Source organism: Anabrus simplex, chromosome 8, assembly GCF_040414725.1.
Source record: "Anabrus simplex isolate iqAnaSimp1 chromosome 8, ASM4041472v1, whole genome shotgun sequence".
NCBI classification, from domain to species: domain Eukaryota; kingdom Metazoa; phylum Arthropoda; class Insecta; order Orthoptera; family Tettigoniidae; genus Anabrus; species Anabrus simplex.
In genome coordinates, this window is record NC_090272.1 from 229,339,137 (window position 1) to 229,358,835 (window position 19,699).

General features: G+C 38.6%; 1 protein-coding gene across 1 annotated transcript in view; it reads left to right on the plus strand.

Moving 5' to 3' along the window:
• Positions 1–16,611, plus strand: part of LOC136879033 (uncharacterized) — a 106,799-nt gene extending 90,188 nt beyond the window's left edge. Inside the window, exons 8-9 of the mRNA XM_067152760.2 lie at positions 4,372–4,430; positions 15,174–16,611. Coding sequence (XP_067008861.2) covers positions 4,372–4,430; positions 15,174–15,194 — 80 coding nt within the window. The 3' untranslated portion in view covers positions 15,195–16,611. The remainder of the gene's footprint in view (positions 1–4,371; positions 4,431–15,173) is intronic.
• The last annotated feature ends 3,088 nt before the right edge of the window (positions 16,612–19,699 follow it).

The window sequence follows — 19,699 nt, forward strand, 5'->3', positions numbered from 1 at the left end:
GGAAGCGATTGACTTTCCCAATCGTTCCATGTATGGTCGTCAAAGGGGGGTTATCGGGATGCCGAGTCTCAAAGTACTTAGTTTTGTCATACGATATGTGTAATCCAGCCTTCACCGCTATCTCGTGCAGGGCTTCAATAGCAATGACAGCATCCTTAGAGTTGTTGGTTAGGATTGCAATGTCATCTGCGAATGCTAGGCACCTGATCTCAATCTTTCGAGTCCCGGCTCCAATGGCAACTGGTTTGATTTCTAGATTCCTCAGTGTACATTCCCAGTTCTTGATGACTTTATCAAGCACTAGATTAAACAGAATGGGTGAGAGGCCATCACCCTGCCGTACTCCAGTTTTTATCTTGAAAGTCCGAGATAGTTCTCCCCTGAACTTCACCTTAGATGTTGTATCCGTAAGAGTCTGTTGGATGAGGGTGCGTGTGTTGTAATCAACACCTCGTTCTTGCAGTACGGAGAAGAGTGTCCGGCGGTCGATGGAATCATAAGCTTTTTTAAAGTCGACGAAAACCACAACGATGTTCATACTCCTTACTTGTTTTAGTTGGAGAATGGTTTTTAGGTTGAAGATCTGCTCGGTACAAGACCGTCCCCGCCGAAATCCTCCTTGATATTCACCAATCGTTCGATCACATTGGCTTTCTACATTGTCCAGTAAAATCCTTGACAGCACTTTGTATGCTACTGACAGCAGAGATATCCCTCGGTAGTTGTTGACATCACTGCGGTCACCTTTTTTATGTAAAGGGTGTATGATAGCTGATTTCCAGTCATCAGGGATCCTGCCAGTCTCCCAGCAATCGATCAAGATCTGGTGTATGGCCTCTGTGATCTTATTTCCACCTGCTTTTAGAGCTTCCACAATGATGCCATCTTCCCCGGGTGCTTTGCAGTTCTTAAGATGTCCGATGGCATTAGCAACTTGCTGCATTGTTGGTGGGTTAGATGGGAGGTGTATCTCTGGAGGATCTTCAACAGGTAATCTTTCCGTGGGCTCTTCGCAATTGAGCAGCTGCTCAAAGTAGTTTGCCAAAAGTTCCACGTTCTGGCTGTTGCAGGTGACCAACTCCCCGTCTGTATTCTTAAAGTGAAGACATTGTGGTTTATAACCTGAAAGTTCCTCTTTGAAGGCCCGATAAAAGTTTCTGGTGTTGTACATTTTGAATTCTTCATCTAACTTCTCCAGTCTTGACCGATCGTAAGATCTTTTCACACGTCTGATGGTCTTACTCGACAGTTTCCGCATCATTCTGAAATTCTCCCAATCTTCCTTTCGTTTAGTCGAGTACCACTTCGTCCACGCTGCGGCACGCTCATCAACTGCAAGATCGCATTCAGTATTCCACCATCTATGCCGTCTCCTCCTTCGAGGTTGTCCGAGGTTATTGGTCGTTTCGCATATGGTGGACTTCAGTTGGTTCCAGTCTTTCATATCTTTTTGCAAGATGTCGGTTGCAAAACGTTCTTTATTCTCCGACAGGAATTGGGGATCAATCCTTGGTGGAACTGTGGTAGAAGGTCTATTTCGTTTGGGCAGTAATCTGGTCTTTATTTGTGTGAAGAAATGGTCAGAATCAACATTCCATCCTTTACGAACTCTGACATTCATGATCTCTTTCCTGCATTTTACACTGATTGCAACATGATCGATTTGAAATGATCCTATAGCTGCGTTCGGTGATTGCCAGGTGGTCTGGTATTTTGGCTTTCTGGGGAAAACTGTGGACATGATCTTCAACTGATGTAATCTACACAGTTCAATTAAGCGCTTGCCGTTGGTGTTTGTTCATCTATGTGCTGTGTAAGGCCCCAGTATATCTTGGTACTGTCGTTCTTTTCCCAGTTGAGCGTTGAAGTCACCTACGAGTATTTTGACATGGTGACCGGGGATCTTACCGATCTCGTCTTCTAGCATCTGCCAGAAACTTTCGACCTTTTCAGGGTTCTTCTTATTGTCATCATTAACTGGAGCATGTGCATTTACAATAGAGTATCCCTTGTTGCCACATCTTAGAGATAACACAGAGATGCGTTCGCTAGCTGATGTAAATCCGATGACAGAATCCATTATATCACGTCGTACTAAAAAAGCTGTACCAAAAACGCTGGAGCCATGTGTGTTCTTAGATGCTGGTTTCCCCTTGATTACTCTATAACCTTCTGACTCAAAAGCCACATCATCAGTAAATCGGGTTTCTTGGACTGCTGTTATTGCAATTTTGCGCTTATGCAGGATGTCCGTCAATTGCTTGAGTTTTCCGGTCTTACAGAGGGTTTGAATATTGATGGTTCCAAAGTGTGTGACAGTTTTGGGTCTCAATAGGTTGGTGATATTGGGGAACTCCGTCTTTCCCCGCACGATGAGGTCAGGCTCCCCAGAATCCGAAGGCCTGAATGCGCCACCATTGGTGACGGGAGATTGGATACTCCCTGGGGTAGTGACATCTGCGTCGTTGGTTATCATCGTATGCGAACTAGTAAAGAAATTTACTAGGGGTGAAGACTAAACGCCTTCAGGGTTGGCCACTCCGAATCTTATTCAGGAGCGTTGATTACAATGGGGTCGCCACTCCCAAAGGCATTTTAGAGCTACTGCCAGCAATTATTTAGGCCGCCCCTTACATGGGGAACAGACGCCCTTGCAGCCGCCCCTGACATGGGAAACAGACGCTGCTGATGCCAAGTGTACTTATATTATTCCCTAAGCACTGGGCTGCCTCTTCCGCAATCTCCACCATTCAGAAGTCCATCTTCTCTGCTGTAGATTCCGTTGAGGGCTTCACTCGTAACCCTGAGCTGGGACCCTTACCAGATGCTACACACCGGGTCAGTGTGCTCTGGGACTCACATAGGCAGGGGCGCCAATCCCTGGGCAGGGCTACCTCCGAAGAGGGTCCCTACCTGCTACCTTACGTAAATTGTATAATATTGTATAATATTGTATTATAGGAAAATTTTCTTCTCTTGTTAATTTACTATTCAGTGCTTGACAATAATGTATTTTAGTGTACCATTTGCCACCGAGGTAGACACCTCATTTGCAAATAAAGATAATTTGATTTGATTTGATTTGATCATGTTCTTCAAGAGAACTCAATTTTTAACACATTTATTGTATATATTCATGTCTTTGACTAGTCAATTTTATAGCTCTCATGGCTGAAGATGACCTCAATGGACGTCAAATCTAGTACCATGATATTTTAAGCATTTACATTATTAGTAAAAGTGTACTGAATAGGCGGAACCCTTTCTTTTCTCTGCCTGAATTGTACTTTTATGGATGTGTTGTGTGATGATCACGCAGAACCTGTAGCTGTAAAAATTGATAGTTTCTGGCAGATGTTACCCTTCTTTGGTCTGATCCATTTCTGCTGCAGAAGGTACCAAGTTCCCCGAACCTTTGGTATGTCCTTTGAATAGTGGGGTCATTGACTCGTACCATCTGAGCAACATATCACATACTCCGCCCATCTTTCACCAACGTTACTATTTTCGCAGCTTCCTCTCTACTTAGCGGCATCTTTACTTCACAGAATGTTGTTTGAAATGCCTCAAGAATTCCTTAAAAAGTGCAAATTCATCACACAAATCAATAACAATTAAAGTAATAGTACAAGAAAAACAATCTAATCACATCATGCTGGTAGCCAGACTACTGTATGTGCCAGTAATATTACTGCAGGTGTTTTACAGTCATGTTACTGCAAACAATGCATACTGTGAAGTGGAAAGTCTTCTCACAGGGGATGCTTTCACCAGAAAAATGCTTGGGAACAATGATGAAATACTTATATTACAATGTATGTTGATAGATTGTTTTTATTTACCTAGTGTTGCATTTACTTTGCCTCTCTGTGTACTTTCAGGGAAACACACTATCTTCCTTAAAATTTCACAAGTGCTGACCAGATCCTTCCAGCATGACTTCAGAGATTAGGTGCTGTCACACATTTTTTACCACAACAATTACCCCAGCACACTTTCAGATCTGAACCTACCACCCATGATGCCAACTTCTACCCACCGAGTGAGGTGACCGTGTGGGTAGGGACGCGTAGCTGTGAGCTTGCATTTGGGAGATAGTGGGTTCCAACCCCACTGTCGGCAGCTCTGAAGATGGTTTTCGGTAGTTTCCCATTTTCACACCAGGTAAATGCTGGGGCTGTACCTTAATTAAGGCCATGGCTCCTTCCTTCCCACTCATAGCCCTTTCCTCTCCCATCGTCGCCATAAGACCTACCTGTGTCAGTGCGACATAAAGCAACTTGTAAAAAAAAATAAAAAAAATAGGAAGCTCTGTTCTCTATACTTCTTATACTACTAATAATAAAAAAATGACTTCTCATTTTATTTCAGAAAAGAAGAGTTGTACAGCAGCTAAGAAAGTCATAGGCTGTCTAAGCAAATCTGTAGAGGTATGTATTACTTCCCAACTTTACTGGTAATTACAAGAATTGGACTGAAGCACAGAGGTACTGTACTGTTCTCACAAGAGCAACCATTCTCTTTCTCTCTTCTTCGTGGAATTGCTATTCAATCATTCTTCACATATAACAATTTATGCTTCTCCCAGCACTATAAAGAATAGAGCAAGAGAAAACTTATTATATTAAAAAAATCAGATGAAGAAAGATAGGAATGAGGATAAAATGAACATCAATCAATCGATCAATACTGATCTGCATTTAGGGCAGTCGCCCAGGTGGCAGATTCCCTATCTGTTATTTTCCTAGCCTTTTCTGAAATAATTTCAAAGAAATTGGAAATTTAGTGAACATCTCCCTTGGTAAGTTATTCCAATCCCTAACTCCCCTTCCTATAAATGAATATTTGCCCCTATTTGTCCTCTTGAATTCCAACTTTATCTTCATATTGTGATCTTTCCTACTTTTAAACGCCACTCAAACTTGAATATTGAATTTTCACGACCGCATTGTAATCGTAACAGACTTTCAACGTATTAGGTCGTGTTACGTACATGTAGTACGTGTTGAAGAGATGTTAAGTACCATAGCTCAATTGGTAGAGCAACCGACGCGAAATCGGGAGGTTGTGGGTTCGGATCCCACTGGTGTCCGGCTGGCCATTTTTGTTCTGTACTTAACATCCCTTCAACACGTACTACATGCACATAACACGACCTAATATGTTGAAAGTCTGTTTCGGCCACTCAAACTTATTTGTCTACTAATGTCATTCCACACCATCTCTCCGCTGACAGCTCAGAACATATCACTTAATAATACCAATATAAATGGTCCATTATTGGACATTATAAATCTTCCAGTTAACTCATTCCTGGTTGCCAGCGTTTCACTCCATTGTGCTAAGTTGGGCTCGTCAGTTGGTAAATAGCACACCCACCAAGACGCATGGCTAGTGCATACCACGGAGGCCACTGTGTAGGCTACTTGGAGCCACCGGCAGTGCCAGTGCACTATGAGAGACTGTCTCATCACCAAAAATTGATGCCTGCCTGGCCATCAGATGATATATATGTTGATTTTCATAGGGAACCTGAAATATTTGTCCTGAATAAGTAAATTTATAATGCCAATATAAATGGTCCATTATTGGACAAATAATTGACAAAAGATGTAACAATAGTGAAAATATACTAACCTATTTAAACAGCTTAGATAACTGTATCAAGTTCACTAAGGAGGACGAAGACAATTCAATTAATTTTCTCAATATCACAAATGCAAGAACTTCAAACAAATTTGACTTTTAAATGTATAGGAAATCTGCTTTTACTCCCACAACCATAAAACAAAATTCTCTACACCCACAGTCACAAAACAAGCTTCAAATTACAGTTTAGTGTACAGAGTGCTAAAAATTCCTCTTTCGACCGCTAATCTAAAGAAGGAAATAACTACCATAAAAGAAATAGCCAGCTCCAATGGATTTAATCCCTCAATCATATATATATTTAAAAAAAAAATCAACAAAGTGAAATTAAAACTAGCCACAAACCTCTCCCCAATAGAAACAAGCAAATCCAAATATGCAACCTTTACCTACACCAATCTGATCATACATCAAATTGCCAATCCTTTAAAAAAGCATGAAATTAAAATTGTCTTTAAGACTCAAAACTCAAATCAAAAGTTGCTTTTCAACCACAACACGATAAATTCTGACAACAACAAATATTCTGGTTCCAGCATTTACAGACTTAAATGTGCCAAGTGCAATTTTTCTTATAACGGTCAAACCGGAAGAAGTTTCACAACTAGATATGCCAAGCATTTTAATGCCCAGAGACATGATAAATACTCAGCAATGAGTAATCATATGAAGGACACAGGACACAGCTTCACCACAATCGAACAAGATCTCCAAATTTTAAAAAGAATTGAAAAAAGGCAAACTCATGACAGAGTTTGAGAATTTGTACATTTTCTTGGACCAGAAATACAACATAAAAAACCTAAACAATCCAATAGATAATAAATGCTATATGATCTAATAATAATCTTGTTTAATAAGTTAAACCTTCAAGACAAAAAGTTTTTCGAAGTTTTTAAAACAAAATCAGTAAGCACTCCCATTAAGCCGATAAACATATCGCACGACTCCTCCTCTCCGAATGGGAACAAGCCCATAGCCCCACCTTCTCAAGTCCACTCCCCTCTACTGTTGTTAGAATGTTCAGATGTTGGTTTACTAAATGACAGACCGAGCTCGATAGCTGCAGTCGCTTAAGTGCGGCCAGTATCCAGTAATCAGGAGATAGTGTTTTCGAGCCCCACTGTCGACAACAATACGAGGAGCAGAACGTTGGCAACTGCCAGTATTCCAGAAACCTCTCACACGACAGGATAACAATCGAGCAATATAAAAGGTAAGTGATAACACTACAGACTCAAAGTTTACGTGTAAATCCACCCTTCTTTTTCTTCCATTTTTTCAATTTAATTAATTATAGATCTCTCCTTCCTTTTAGAGTTGCACACATAGGACAGCATAACATTAAACTTATACCACAGTTTGACAACCCCCTTTCATTTAGTTGTTTTTTTTTTTTTTTTGCTTTACGTCGCACCGACACAGATATGTCTTACGGTGACGATGGGATAGGAAAGGCCTAGGAATTGGAAGGAAGCAGCCGTGGCCTTAATTAAGGAACAGCCCCGGCATTTGCCTGGTGTGAAAATGGGAAACCACAGAAAACCATCTTCAGGGCTGTCGACAGTGGGGCTCGAAAACACTATCTCCTGATTACTGGATACTGGCCGCACTTAAGCGACTGCAGCTATCGAGCTCGGTCTGTCATTTAGTAAACCAACATCTGAACATTCTAACAACAGTGAAGCACACTATCAACACAGAATATTTCTCAACGTAAGAAGTTGGTCTAATGACATTACAGCAGCCTCATCAAGTTGTTCTCTAATAAAGTGTTCAACATAGGTGCTCAAGTAGAACAACGACATAAATATAACGTCTTTCTGGGCCAGTTTACAAACTAAAATTTTAGAACTTATTCAATATCTTGAAACTATATCAAGTACACATGCCAAGGTCTAATATTACGTGAAAGTGGCACAGTACTGGAATACATTTCCTTACTAAGTTTTTATATAATCAATTTTATCTTCATTCTCTACTCACTTTCATCATTTTGAAAACAATATTTTATACTTCCATTCATATTCAACATTGACCATGGCTCAAGGCCATCAATATTTCTTATTCTACTTGTATCTAAATCAAGTTACTCATTTAATGACTGCTTTTTTTAAGTGAAGCTTTTAACTAATTTAATTTTGCAGTATATTTCAGATTTTTAAAAAATCAGGTACCTGATATGGTTTGAGGTAATGCTACAGCTGATGATGCCCCATAGGAAAGGGCGAAACATGTATCAATTCTTATTTTAATGAGAATATAACTCTAACTTAAATATTGAGTTGTACTTAATAGGTGGAAGAAAAATAAATTTCTCATATTGTTTTTAAGTGGTAGTTTTGATTTGTCAATGAAGAGATGGTGTGGAATGACATTAATTGACGAATAAGTTTGAGTGGTGTTTTTAAACATAGGTAAGATCACAATAAGATAAAGTTGGAATTCAAGAGGACAAATTGGGGCAAATATTTGTTTAAATGATAGCAGATAAGGAATGTGCCACCTGGGCGACTGTCCTAAATGCAGATCAGTGGTGACTGATTGATAGCTTCTTTTCTGCTTCTTTATTTTTTCCAGTGTCCCTAGTGTTTTATCACCTGAATTCATCATTAATATTTTGTTTCTGGCCTTTTCCTGTGTTCATCTGATTTTCTTTTTGTCCTACACTGGCCACGTCAAGAATAAAGATTTTTGAAGATGTCCATCAAAAGTGGTGAAACTTACCCTAACAAACACTGGAAAGTAGAAACAAGCTCTGCAATTTAAGAATCTCATAACTGATCCATAATGACTTTACAGTACAGAATATGTAAATTAAAAATCCACCTTAGTCAATACACAAATGTCAATTTGAAATACAATTAGTAATAAATGTTTTGGCCCTTTTGGGAATTCTTCAGTCTTGAAAAGAACATAAAGTTTGTAGAAAATAATCTAGAGAAAATACCACATTAAAAGTCTAATTGATCTTGAAGGGTCACACTGTTGACTAAGGTGGACTTTTAATTAACATATTTCTGGAGAAACAAGTTCATTGAGGGCTGAGATAAATTGGATGTAGAAGACTAGGTATTGATGAGGAGAGATTGTCTTTGTATCCTCTTTCTGTTGCTCTTTCTTGCCACACAAACCTGTCACTGTATTTGTCCTTCTATGTGTTGGCTGTGCGGTTAGGGCTGTATAGCTATGAACTTGCATTTGGGAGGTGGTTAGTTTGAATCCTACCATTGGCAGCCCTGAGAATTATTTTCTGTGGTTTCCCATTTTCTCACATCGCCAAAGACTTTCGGTGTGTTAGTGGGACATTAAACTGCTAGCAAAAAAAGAACAATTCCTATCTTTTTATACAGGCTTGATTTATAATGTTTAAAAGCAAACAGCACAATCTTTGGTATTTATCTTCTCCTTCTTTCTTTCATAGTATTTTTACCCTCCAGCGTTGGTTTTTCCTCCGACTCAGCGAGAGATCCTACCTCTACCGCCTCAAGGACAGTGTCCTGGAGCTTGAGACTTAGGGTCGGGGGGGGTACAGCTGGGAGGAGGACCAGTACCTTGCCCAGGCGGCCTCACCTGCTATGCTGAACAGGGGCCTTGTAGGGGAATGGGAAGATTGGAAACGATAGACAAGGAAGAGGGATGGAAGCGGCCATGGCCTTAAGCTACGTACCATCTCAGCATTTGCCTGGAGAAGCAGGAAACCTCTGGAAATCACTTCGAGGATAGCTGAAGGGGAATCGAACCCCACTCTACTCAGTTGACCTACTGAGGCTGAGTGGACCCCGTTATTTATCCTCTCATTAGTATAAATGAAACGAGAATTCTAATCTAGATGTTCTTCATCAGTAGAAGTACTGTAAATATAAATTATACTCATAGTTGAAATTACAAAAGCCCGAAAGTTTTTCACATATAAGATGGTGATAATGTAGTACTGCTCAACCAACAAAGTGATGTACAGTACATCGTTTGAAAGTATCTAACATATTCTGCATTTCAAATAATATGAATATAGAAATTCTTTTGCTGTTTTGCTTTACGTCGCACCGACACAGATAGGTCTTGTGGCGACGATGGGATGGGAAAGGCCTAGGAATGAGAAGGAAGTGGCCATAGCCTTAATTAAGGTACAGCCCCAGCATTTGCCTGGTGTGGAAATGGGAAACCATGGAAAACCATCTTCAGGACTGCCAACAGTGGGATTCAAACCCACTATCTCCCGGATGCAAGCTCACAGCTGCGCGCTCCTAACCGCATGACCAACTCACCCAGTGAATATAGAAAAGCCATCCTAGAGGTAATTAAAGTTTTGATGGTCCCTAATCAATAGATGTATTTTGCAAATGGGATACTTTATAATCATAAGGAATTACAAAATGAACGCAAACTGTATACTTAAATATGCTGTAAAATCTAAAATGATCTTCTGCTGAGCTCGTACTTTTTCCTGCCATGACATCATTCTGCCTATGAACGAATGCACATATTTTCAAAAAGGGCTGGAAATGTCCTTTGTTAAGCTTTCCATTCTGTGTACCCCCACTTCACATAAATTAATATTTTGCCACTGACTTACCATTATTCTCAACCCATCATCAAAACTACCTCTATAAACACTTTGTCTTTAATAATTTTGAATACCCTGTCAAGCACTTTCCCCAGTATATACAAAGTACGTGCTCCCCATTCTTGGTCTCAACCACTTTTCTGATAAAATTTCTCATCTGACTTTCCTTAGAATGCCATTGACACTGCTAGTGGTACTGTGGTCCCCATCACATACCTACTGGCTTTCTTCTGTATGGTACCCACTCCAGTTCTTTTATCTTTATATGGACCCCACACCCCTACTGTTGTTATATTTACAAGTGTTAAATATACCATCTCCTTTGTCCCCTTGCTTGCACCTTTTAATATCCACATTGACCTATATGTTTGACTTACATCCCCTACATGACACCACCAGTGAAATTTACCAGCCTGTAAAGCGACCCCTCAGAATTCTAATAAGTTATCTCCTCACGTAACTACTATGCTATTCAGATGTGATTCTTAAATATTTTGTAGCTCTCTGAGCTGGTTCTTACCTTCTGTGACTTTTACTATCGTTGTTTATTTTCTTTCCTTATTATCAACCAATTCCATGTACTTGGGTTACCAATGCTCACAGAAAAAATCCAGACACTACCAGTGTGTCATCAATGGATTAGGGGTGGGAGGAAAGGTTATTTCTTTGTAATATGGGATGGAACCTCACAATAAAAATCATACGTAACACAAGAATAAAGAGTGAAATAATGTTTTCCACATGTTATTAACAAATGTATCGTCGTTGTGCCCAGATAAATGCTATGTGATATATTTCAGCTTAAACTCTGACCTTTTCATCTAAGGTTCAGTACTGCATGAACTACTTCAACAAATTTTCATTCTAAGTGAGTGTGCTGCGGGTCAGTATTTATCCGACAACATAGTCACATAACTGTATTTCAAGGCACAACGATGACGTACACAAAATATGTTCTTACTATACATTGCTGTTTCCCGAAGCCAGCTAACCTTACTTTACTAAAGTTCATAACTGGTGGATGAAAACCTTTGGATTTGATGTTGATTTCAGTTGTCATAGTCATGGATAGCAGCGTTAATGAAGAAAATGAAATTTTAGAACTACTCAACAGTTTAGATCAGAATATTGAATTCACTATGGAAATGGAGAACAATAACTCGCTTAATTATTTAGACATAACAATATCACGTCGTAAGAACAATCATCTGGCATTTACCGGAAACCAACTTACACTGCTAACACCATTAAATAAAATTCAATACATCCTGAAGCTCACAAAAAAGCTGTCTACAATAGCATGTTATAAAGAGCTTTAAAAATCCCGCTCTCAAAGAAAAATTTGAAAAAAGAAACCAAGACCATCGGCGAAATAGCTTTGAACAACGGATTCAACACAAAATTTATAAATAAGCTAATCAATAAACATACTGACTAGCCCACAACTACTTTAATGAAAGAAACAAAAACTAAAGAAAAATATGCCACATTCACATTTAGCAATAATAATCACTATTGAAAGAATATTATTTAACCTTCACACAGTAAATACCAGCAATAAATACACAAATTCTGGGATATATAAACTGGTATGTCAGAGATGCAGGTCAAATTACATCGGACAAACTGGTAAGAACTTCCTCACAAGATATACAGAACATCACAACGACTATGATCAAAATTATACTACAATAGATCAAGATCTAAAAATTCTACATTGTGAACAAAAAGGTCCACTACTCAATATTTTAGAGAATTTTTACATCAGTATGGATCAATATAAGAACCCAGCCCTCAACTTAAATGAGACAAACGGAAAAAAAAAAAAAAAAAAAAAAAAAAAGGAACATAATATGGGAAACATTTATTCCGATCATTTGTAGTAAAAAAACAGGAACATAAAACTCACAATTATTATACTCGGTTTCACTCACCGGCCTCATTATTCTGAAAAAACCATTCTCCTGCAAGCCATGCCCTATTTCTCCACTCCACTTCCTTGCAGCAACACATCTTGCGTCTCGACTGCGAGAGCAAGTCAGTCGAGCGTTGGACTGCATAATCAGAGAACACGGGTGATACAAGCAGGCCATGTAATATAAGTAAATTTTCGTTCTTCATAACTTAATCTAAATGTTGTTCCTGTTAGTCATCACTTTTCAACCTTAATTCGATTTGTATTATCCATTTAACAGACTAAAATCAGACGGTTCAACTTCAATAATGCTTATGTATATCAGCCCAGGTCGGAACACAAAAACTAAGCCAACAGTATGTAGATACCAGTTGATCCACACCAAAGGACAACAAAAAGCACTGAAACAGAAAGACTTCCAGCTTAAGACTGTTTTAATTATCAACATTTCACAGTTTTTTAACTTTCATCATGTTTTTTCAAAACTTTTTAACTAATACATATTACATTTTGTGTGTTTCCTATGTTTTTAATGCATCATACATGTCTTATTGAGGATGACCCAATGCCCGGTTGAAACATGTCTATTTATGCGTGAACTTTCGTCTTAATTGGACGTAAAAATATATAGTATTTGCTAGGAAGATTGAAATAGTTTTGTACAATTTTGTAAGAAGTTCAACCGTCAATACGGATTCAACAATGAGATTCATAATCTGTAATGGGAATGCCATCCAGGCAAGAAAGAAAGCTAATTTCTACTATAATACGAAAGTGAAATTAGCAAAAATAGGTAAAGACATAACCTTTCTTAAGATATGCCTTAATAATGATGTGACACCTAATTTTCTAAAATTTACTAAAAAGATGCTCAGGTACACTACAAGAACTAGATTCACTCAATTAAAGACAGATAAGATTTGGATACAGGAGGAAATTAATTTTTTACATAAGAAAAAGTCAATTTTGAACAACAAACTTTATGAGGTCCACTTGGAAATTACCACACTTTTATCCCCATTACAATGGAATTCCCTACAAAAACACATCACAAATAAACTAAAGAACACACAGACCAGTAAACAAAATACACTAGACAGAAAATGGAACTCGCTCATAACCTCGGAAAAACGGTACTCAACTGAAACCAACATCAAATCCAAACGTTTTCAGCCAACTAACCTTACACTTGTATGGCAAAAAGAGAAAGAAACAGAAGTTATAATTTGACACAACATGGAAAATTAGTCAACCTGTATAACAGAATATTATGCAGCTACTCTTTTTTGACAAATTCATGTCCAAGCTGGTATATCGGAGTGGTTTGCAACCATGAGTGGAGTTCAACAGGGTAGTGTTTTATTCCCACTACACTTCGTTACCATGATATGGTAATAGAGGCTGTAACATAAAGGGAGATAAGCTGAAAAGTGCTTTATTTATTGCTGATGACAATCACGTTGTGGGGTGAGACTGAAGCTTAAGTAAAGTTAGATCTTTGGAAGAGAACGTTTAATAAGATGGGGCTAACCCCGTACCCCCCCCCCCCCCCTCCCAGCACTTAACGCCCTTGAAAAGGCTTTCGCCTGCCCAGCGACCTTTGCTCAGCTTGAAGGCCTGCAGATTACGAGGGGCCGTGTGGTCAGCACGACGCATCCTCTCAGTCGTTATTCTGGGCTTTCTAGACCGAGGCCGCCATCTCACCGTCAGATAGCTCCTCGATTCTAATCACGTAGGCTGAGTGGACCTCGAACCAGCCCTCAGGTCGAGAGAAAAATCCCTGACCTGGCCGGAAATCGAACCCGTGGCCTACGGGCGAGAAGCAGGAGCACTACCCCTACACCATGGGGCCGGCTAGATGGGGCTAAGCATTATAAAAAGTAAGACAGTTGGCTTGGTTATGAGCAGGAAATCTGAAAAGATTTTCATGTCCAAACTGGTACTGACAACATAGATACCATCAACAATGTTAAATAATCGGGCAGCAATGTCTCTTCCAACAATACCATGAAACATGAAATCAACTGTGGAATACAATTCTACCACTCTGTTCTTCACCTCCTGTGGGATGGTTCTTTTCACTGGCCTGTATAAATTGTATCTATTACCAATCTTGACCTACAGACTTGAAGCAGCTACCACAACTGCACCAGACAATAGTATGCCCCAAGCAACTGAAATGAAGTTCCTACGACCTCGTCTACAGAAAACAGAGAAAATATGAAACAGCTTGGTTTGGGAAGGAGCTGGTTTAACATATAAGAACTGGGTAGACTAACGCTGTATGGTTTAATGACGACTGGCCTCCGGAGAGGCCAGGTGCAGGTCTTTTGATTTGACAACCGTAGGCGACCTGCGCATTGTGATGAGGATGAAATTATGATGAAGATGACACATACAGCCAGTCCCCATGCCAGGGGAATCAACCAATTATGGTTAAAATTGCCGACCCTGCCGGGAATCAAATCTGGGACCCCTGTGACCAACGACCAGCACACTTAGCACATTTAGCCATGGAGCCGGACAGTGGTATGGTGATACGAAGGGAAAGGACCATAATAGGACCCCAAGAATATACTTTGATCAAAATGACCTCAGTAAAAGTTAATGAGGAACGCTGGAGGGATTTAGCCAAGAGATATACAGGATGGCAACAAAAACTGGAACAGCAAATATGGTTGGATTGGACAAATTGGAAGAGGGGCTCATTTATACCTGTATCCAGCCTTTGGGAATGGAAAAATAATTATGATCTTCAATAAAGAGCGAGAGTTGTGTAGATTTTCTAAGGGAAATTGTTTTATACCGTTTTAAGCATCTTTTGCCCTAATGTAGTGCACTCCAAGAATGGTTTCTTTTCTTTTAATGTATCCCATCTCACACACTTCTGCTGTAGTCTTCCAGAAGTTTCACAACTTTATCTCATTAAACTATTCTTGTGTTTTCACCATAAAAATTTATATTATTCATTTTACATGAAGCCCTGTCCTCGTCTGACGATGATGTGCACTGATTCTAATTACAAACTTTCTTTTGTTTTAGTGTCCGGTGATGAAGTTCTGAAGCATCAATGTTGGCAATGGAGTTTATTTTCCTAAGAACTTTTAATTGTTATAGTATTTCCAAATAGTTTGACTGAGTTGTGAATAATTCATAAAAGTAACATAGTAATGCAGAATATATTTCAAGTGTTACATTTGAATATCATTATCCAAACAATTTAAATGATGTCTGAAGAATTAAACTCTACAGACATTCTCAGGTTGAAAGATTTTACAGTAGAACCTCAATTATCTATCATAATGAAGGGAAGGGCAGGTACAGAAAACTAATTTGACTTGTTCTCATCATAGTTCTATGTTCTATTAAAGAAGTTTGTGACATACTTCTAAACTTCACTACCAACAGTTTTTTGTCTGGTGTCAGTTTTTAAAATTCTCTGGAGTAAAATAATGTCTCGGAATGAAGTATCATCTGTTTACTTCTTAAACTGAATTAGAGTTAATGTTGATTCATGTGCATTTTGAATAAGGATATGGGAATGAGTAGTCTCTTCTTCCTTGTCACTGTTCACAGCCACCAATTTGCTGTTTTCAAATCTTTAGTTACAGTACCGGTATTCTATCTTTTATTTCAATGTCCATCACCTGACATTTTCTCTTTTTAACTTATGAAGACATTTTGTCCCAAAGAAAGTTGGTGCTCAAAGTGAGAATTGAACCTAAATTGACAATAGCCGATGAGATGCAAGCTTGTGAATTACTTTTTTTTTTTTTTTTTTTTTTTTTTTTTTTTTTTTTTTTTTTTTTTAACTTTTGTGATCGATAGGCGATGTTTGGTAGACTGGTCTCACCAGCAGTCAATGAGGCTATCACTAATTCAACAGACGAGAATACCATGTATTGTGAATGGTAATAATATCTCTACAAGAAATGCAATGCTTTATTATATTCTACCAATCACACAGAATTCTGCCAAGGATTATTCATTGTTTAAAAAACAGAAAGACTGTTGGATAATCCAATGATCGGTTAATTGAGAGAGGGATAATTGAGGTTCTATATTACTTTGTAATGCCAAAGAGATCATAAATCATGAAAGTAAAACTTTTATATCATTTACTCAGAACCAGTACCTTTCAACTGAATGCACAGGTAGTTTCCATCATTAGTATAGAAGGTACAATGGAATAATACATCAAACAACATTTCAATCATTTATAAATATAATTTATATTCAATATTTAGTTTATTCTCATAAACTGCTAATAATGCACAGAATATGCAAATACAAGTAAAGTGTTAATGTATCTCAACGTAAGTGTATACATCAACTACTGAATTGTATGGTTTGCACAAATTATGATGAACTGATAATTAGTATGTAGAAGCAAATATGTGAACTGGAAGAATATGTACAAATTCTCAAGATATGTTTTAGTAAGGACAAATTTGGTTAATAAAACTTGTAAGTAAATCCACATTGTAATTTTGTACTCATTTATTACCTATGTACAGTATTATAAAGAAACAGGTCCTGACTGACAGATTCATCATCGCCGAGTCAAAACGACTGAACATAAAGAAATGAAATTTTGGGGATACATTTATATTACAATGTAGGTGCCTGCTAAGGAAGTATTTTTGGATATTTCATTGCTAAAAGGTTGAAAAGTGGGTGGGGGGATGGGTGAATTTTTAAAATGAGTATGTCTATATCTCAAAAGCTTAACAGTTTAAAGACGTGAAAATTGGTATTTGGAATCTTCTTTAAAAATAAAAAATTATGTATTTTTTGTTTCCAGAAAATTCTCATAAGGGGAGGGGGTAAAATAATTGAAAAAACAGATTGAATCCTTTTTATATGGTTACTTATATCTCAAAAACTGAAGATGTTACAGGCGTGAAAATTGGTACCTATTTAGAATCCCATTCAGAAAATCCACTTAGTTGAGGTGGGGGAAGAACTGTTGAAGTGGTTGAATTCTTTTTGTGAGGATACTAATATTTCAAAAATTGAAGATGTTAAAGCCTTTAGAAATAAAGAAACACACATTTTTGTTTCAACTTAAGACAGGACTGTTTCTCACACGTACAGTTCTATGTCGCACATTTCAGAGTTAGCTCTGCCAGTAGCCTGGTCATCTTAGCCCCAAAAAGCAACACCACAAATGTGGTGTACAAAGAGGTTCTAGGGTAAATGAAATGCAATTTTTCCATGAGTTTTTATACTTACAGGATTTTCAAATGATGGGTGGTGTGAATAAAAATGAGTCTAAGCGAGTGAGCGTGTACTCGCCGAGTGTCTTGAGTGTCTCCCTGCTGATGAGCTTCCACTCCACATTTGCGGTGAGTAAAAATGTAGAGCAGAAGCACAGCGTAAACTCAAGTGTCTGGAGCAGCCACTCAGTGTCACTGATCAAGGTCGTGCACATCAGTGGCGTATACTAAGGGCTACCAAGGTTATTGGTGAAGCCCAAACTTCAGCTGCGAATGATGGAAGTCTAAAGCACATTATAATGTAAGCATCTGACACATTGTTCCATTTTCAAAACTGGAAAGCAGTGAGAAAAAACGTCGCACGTATTTGTGAGAGCAAGGCATCGGAGACTGATATCGCAGCCCAGGCTCTTGTCTCTCTCCCCTCAAATCACAGCATGCGGGTTGCTGCTGTATAACGGATAGGAGCGGGGACCGGGAGGGAAATAGGTGTTCTAGGCTTCGGTCCGTCAGATCGCCACTGCTAACTATCAAAGATGCGTTACACATCGTATATCCTTCCTCACCTCATAGATAAACTTCTCTTCTGTTTACTTCTACATCCTTGTAGGAAGACACTGCAGGGCTGCTGTATAAAAGCAATGTAATTTTTTTTATAGGTAGATCTACTAAAATGGAATGCAATATTTCAAGTTCTCTCTTGTTGGTTGGAATCGAACCCATGATCATGGGTCGGACACCACCACTGATCTCCCGAGGAAGCTAATTAACAAGTAAACGATGGGTACAAGCGCTGTAAAATTCAACATTTCTATTTAATAATAATAATAATAATAATAATAATAATAATAATTTCATGGCATTTGTATAGCCTTGGTGGTGACCTAATGACGATAAAATGAATGGCGAAGACGTCATAAACCCCCAGTCCCTAAGCCAGGGGAATTAACAGTATGAGGTGGTTGATTCTGAAAATTGATCCGGGGCCATCGGACCAAAGGCAAGCCACAAGCCGGACTTTAATTTGCTAAACCTTACGCAACCATATCAACTGATCAGTGGTTGAGCACTGGCAATAGTAGAAGCCAGGGCAGTAGCTTGTGAAGCAGCCTTTACAACATAGCAGGCTTCTCCGTTGGCTTTTGGCTGCAGTTCAGAACGCTGAAGGCTTGACGTTCACTAAACCAACCATCGAAAAGGGATAACCCAAGTCTAGTGGTAGCCCACGTCTTGATCCCAGCATACGCCACTAATGCACATGCCATGTAAATAACACTTTGATGACTTCCGGATAGTTCAATGCTCAACATGACAAAAGACAAATGTGGAATTCCAGACTGCTTTTATTTCCATTTTAAAGGAACATACAATTCTGTTTTCAAAGTCACAGTTACCAGATAAGAAGCACAAGAAAAAATTGCAATAAATGCAGTTCAGTGTTAACTACTTGCTAAATTTAACTTAAATATTGCCGTCCAATAACTGTTGGTAAAAAGTTATAAAACATGAAAACAAGACTGAAATATAAAGGAGAATAAAAGCGTACTGGAAACAAACCCATATCGCTAAATAATGGTAGAAGTGGCTGATGAATCTGATGTAGGGGAAGAATAACCTTTCCGTCAATTGTCTGAAAAGTAGGAAATCATAGCTTGAAAATTATGACATTAATAAATTGAGGAAAATGGTATAACGCAAATAACAAAAGTTAATTATGATGAAAATAGTATATTGACAATTAAATTATTTTTTAAGGAGCCAGATCTGCAGGAGTTGTCATTCCTTCGACTTCCAACAGAGGTGTCAAAACTCGGCAAACATCGGAGTTCCTCCAAATTCGGGAGTCATGGACAGTCAGGCGATGATATATCTACACTGGTTGAACTCTTCCTTTCCATTGCAAATGGCCTGTACATTAACGCTCGGGATGCCTTTTCTGTAAATGTAGTCATTCCCATGAACATGTGGCTTCTGAATTTGTACATGAGTACAGTCTATAGCTCCGAGAGCATAAGGGAAGATAAAACATTCTTGCCACTTAGTCTGCTTCCTGCAACTAAGCAACATTTGATGGAATTTTGTCTAATAATCTGCTCTCATTTCCATTCATGTCAAAGCCTGCGAAAATATTTTTGACACAGTGCTCTGAGATATCTTCACCAACTCCACTTTGAAACGCAGGGTCACCAACATAACGCAAGAAGATTTTCATTTTTTCTTTGTTTGTTAGTGCACCACCTCTTGTTTCTGTGGAGTGCCCAAGGAAATGATCCACTAACCATTCAGCAAGTGCCTGCCATACTGGACCTATATAACACTTTGTAATCAAGTTGAGATGATTGACTGCGA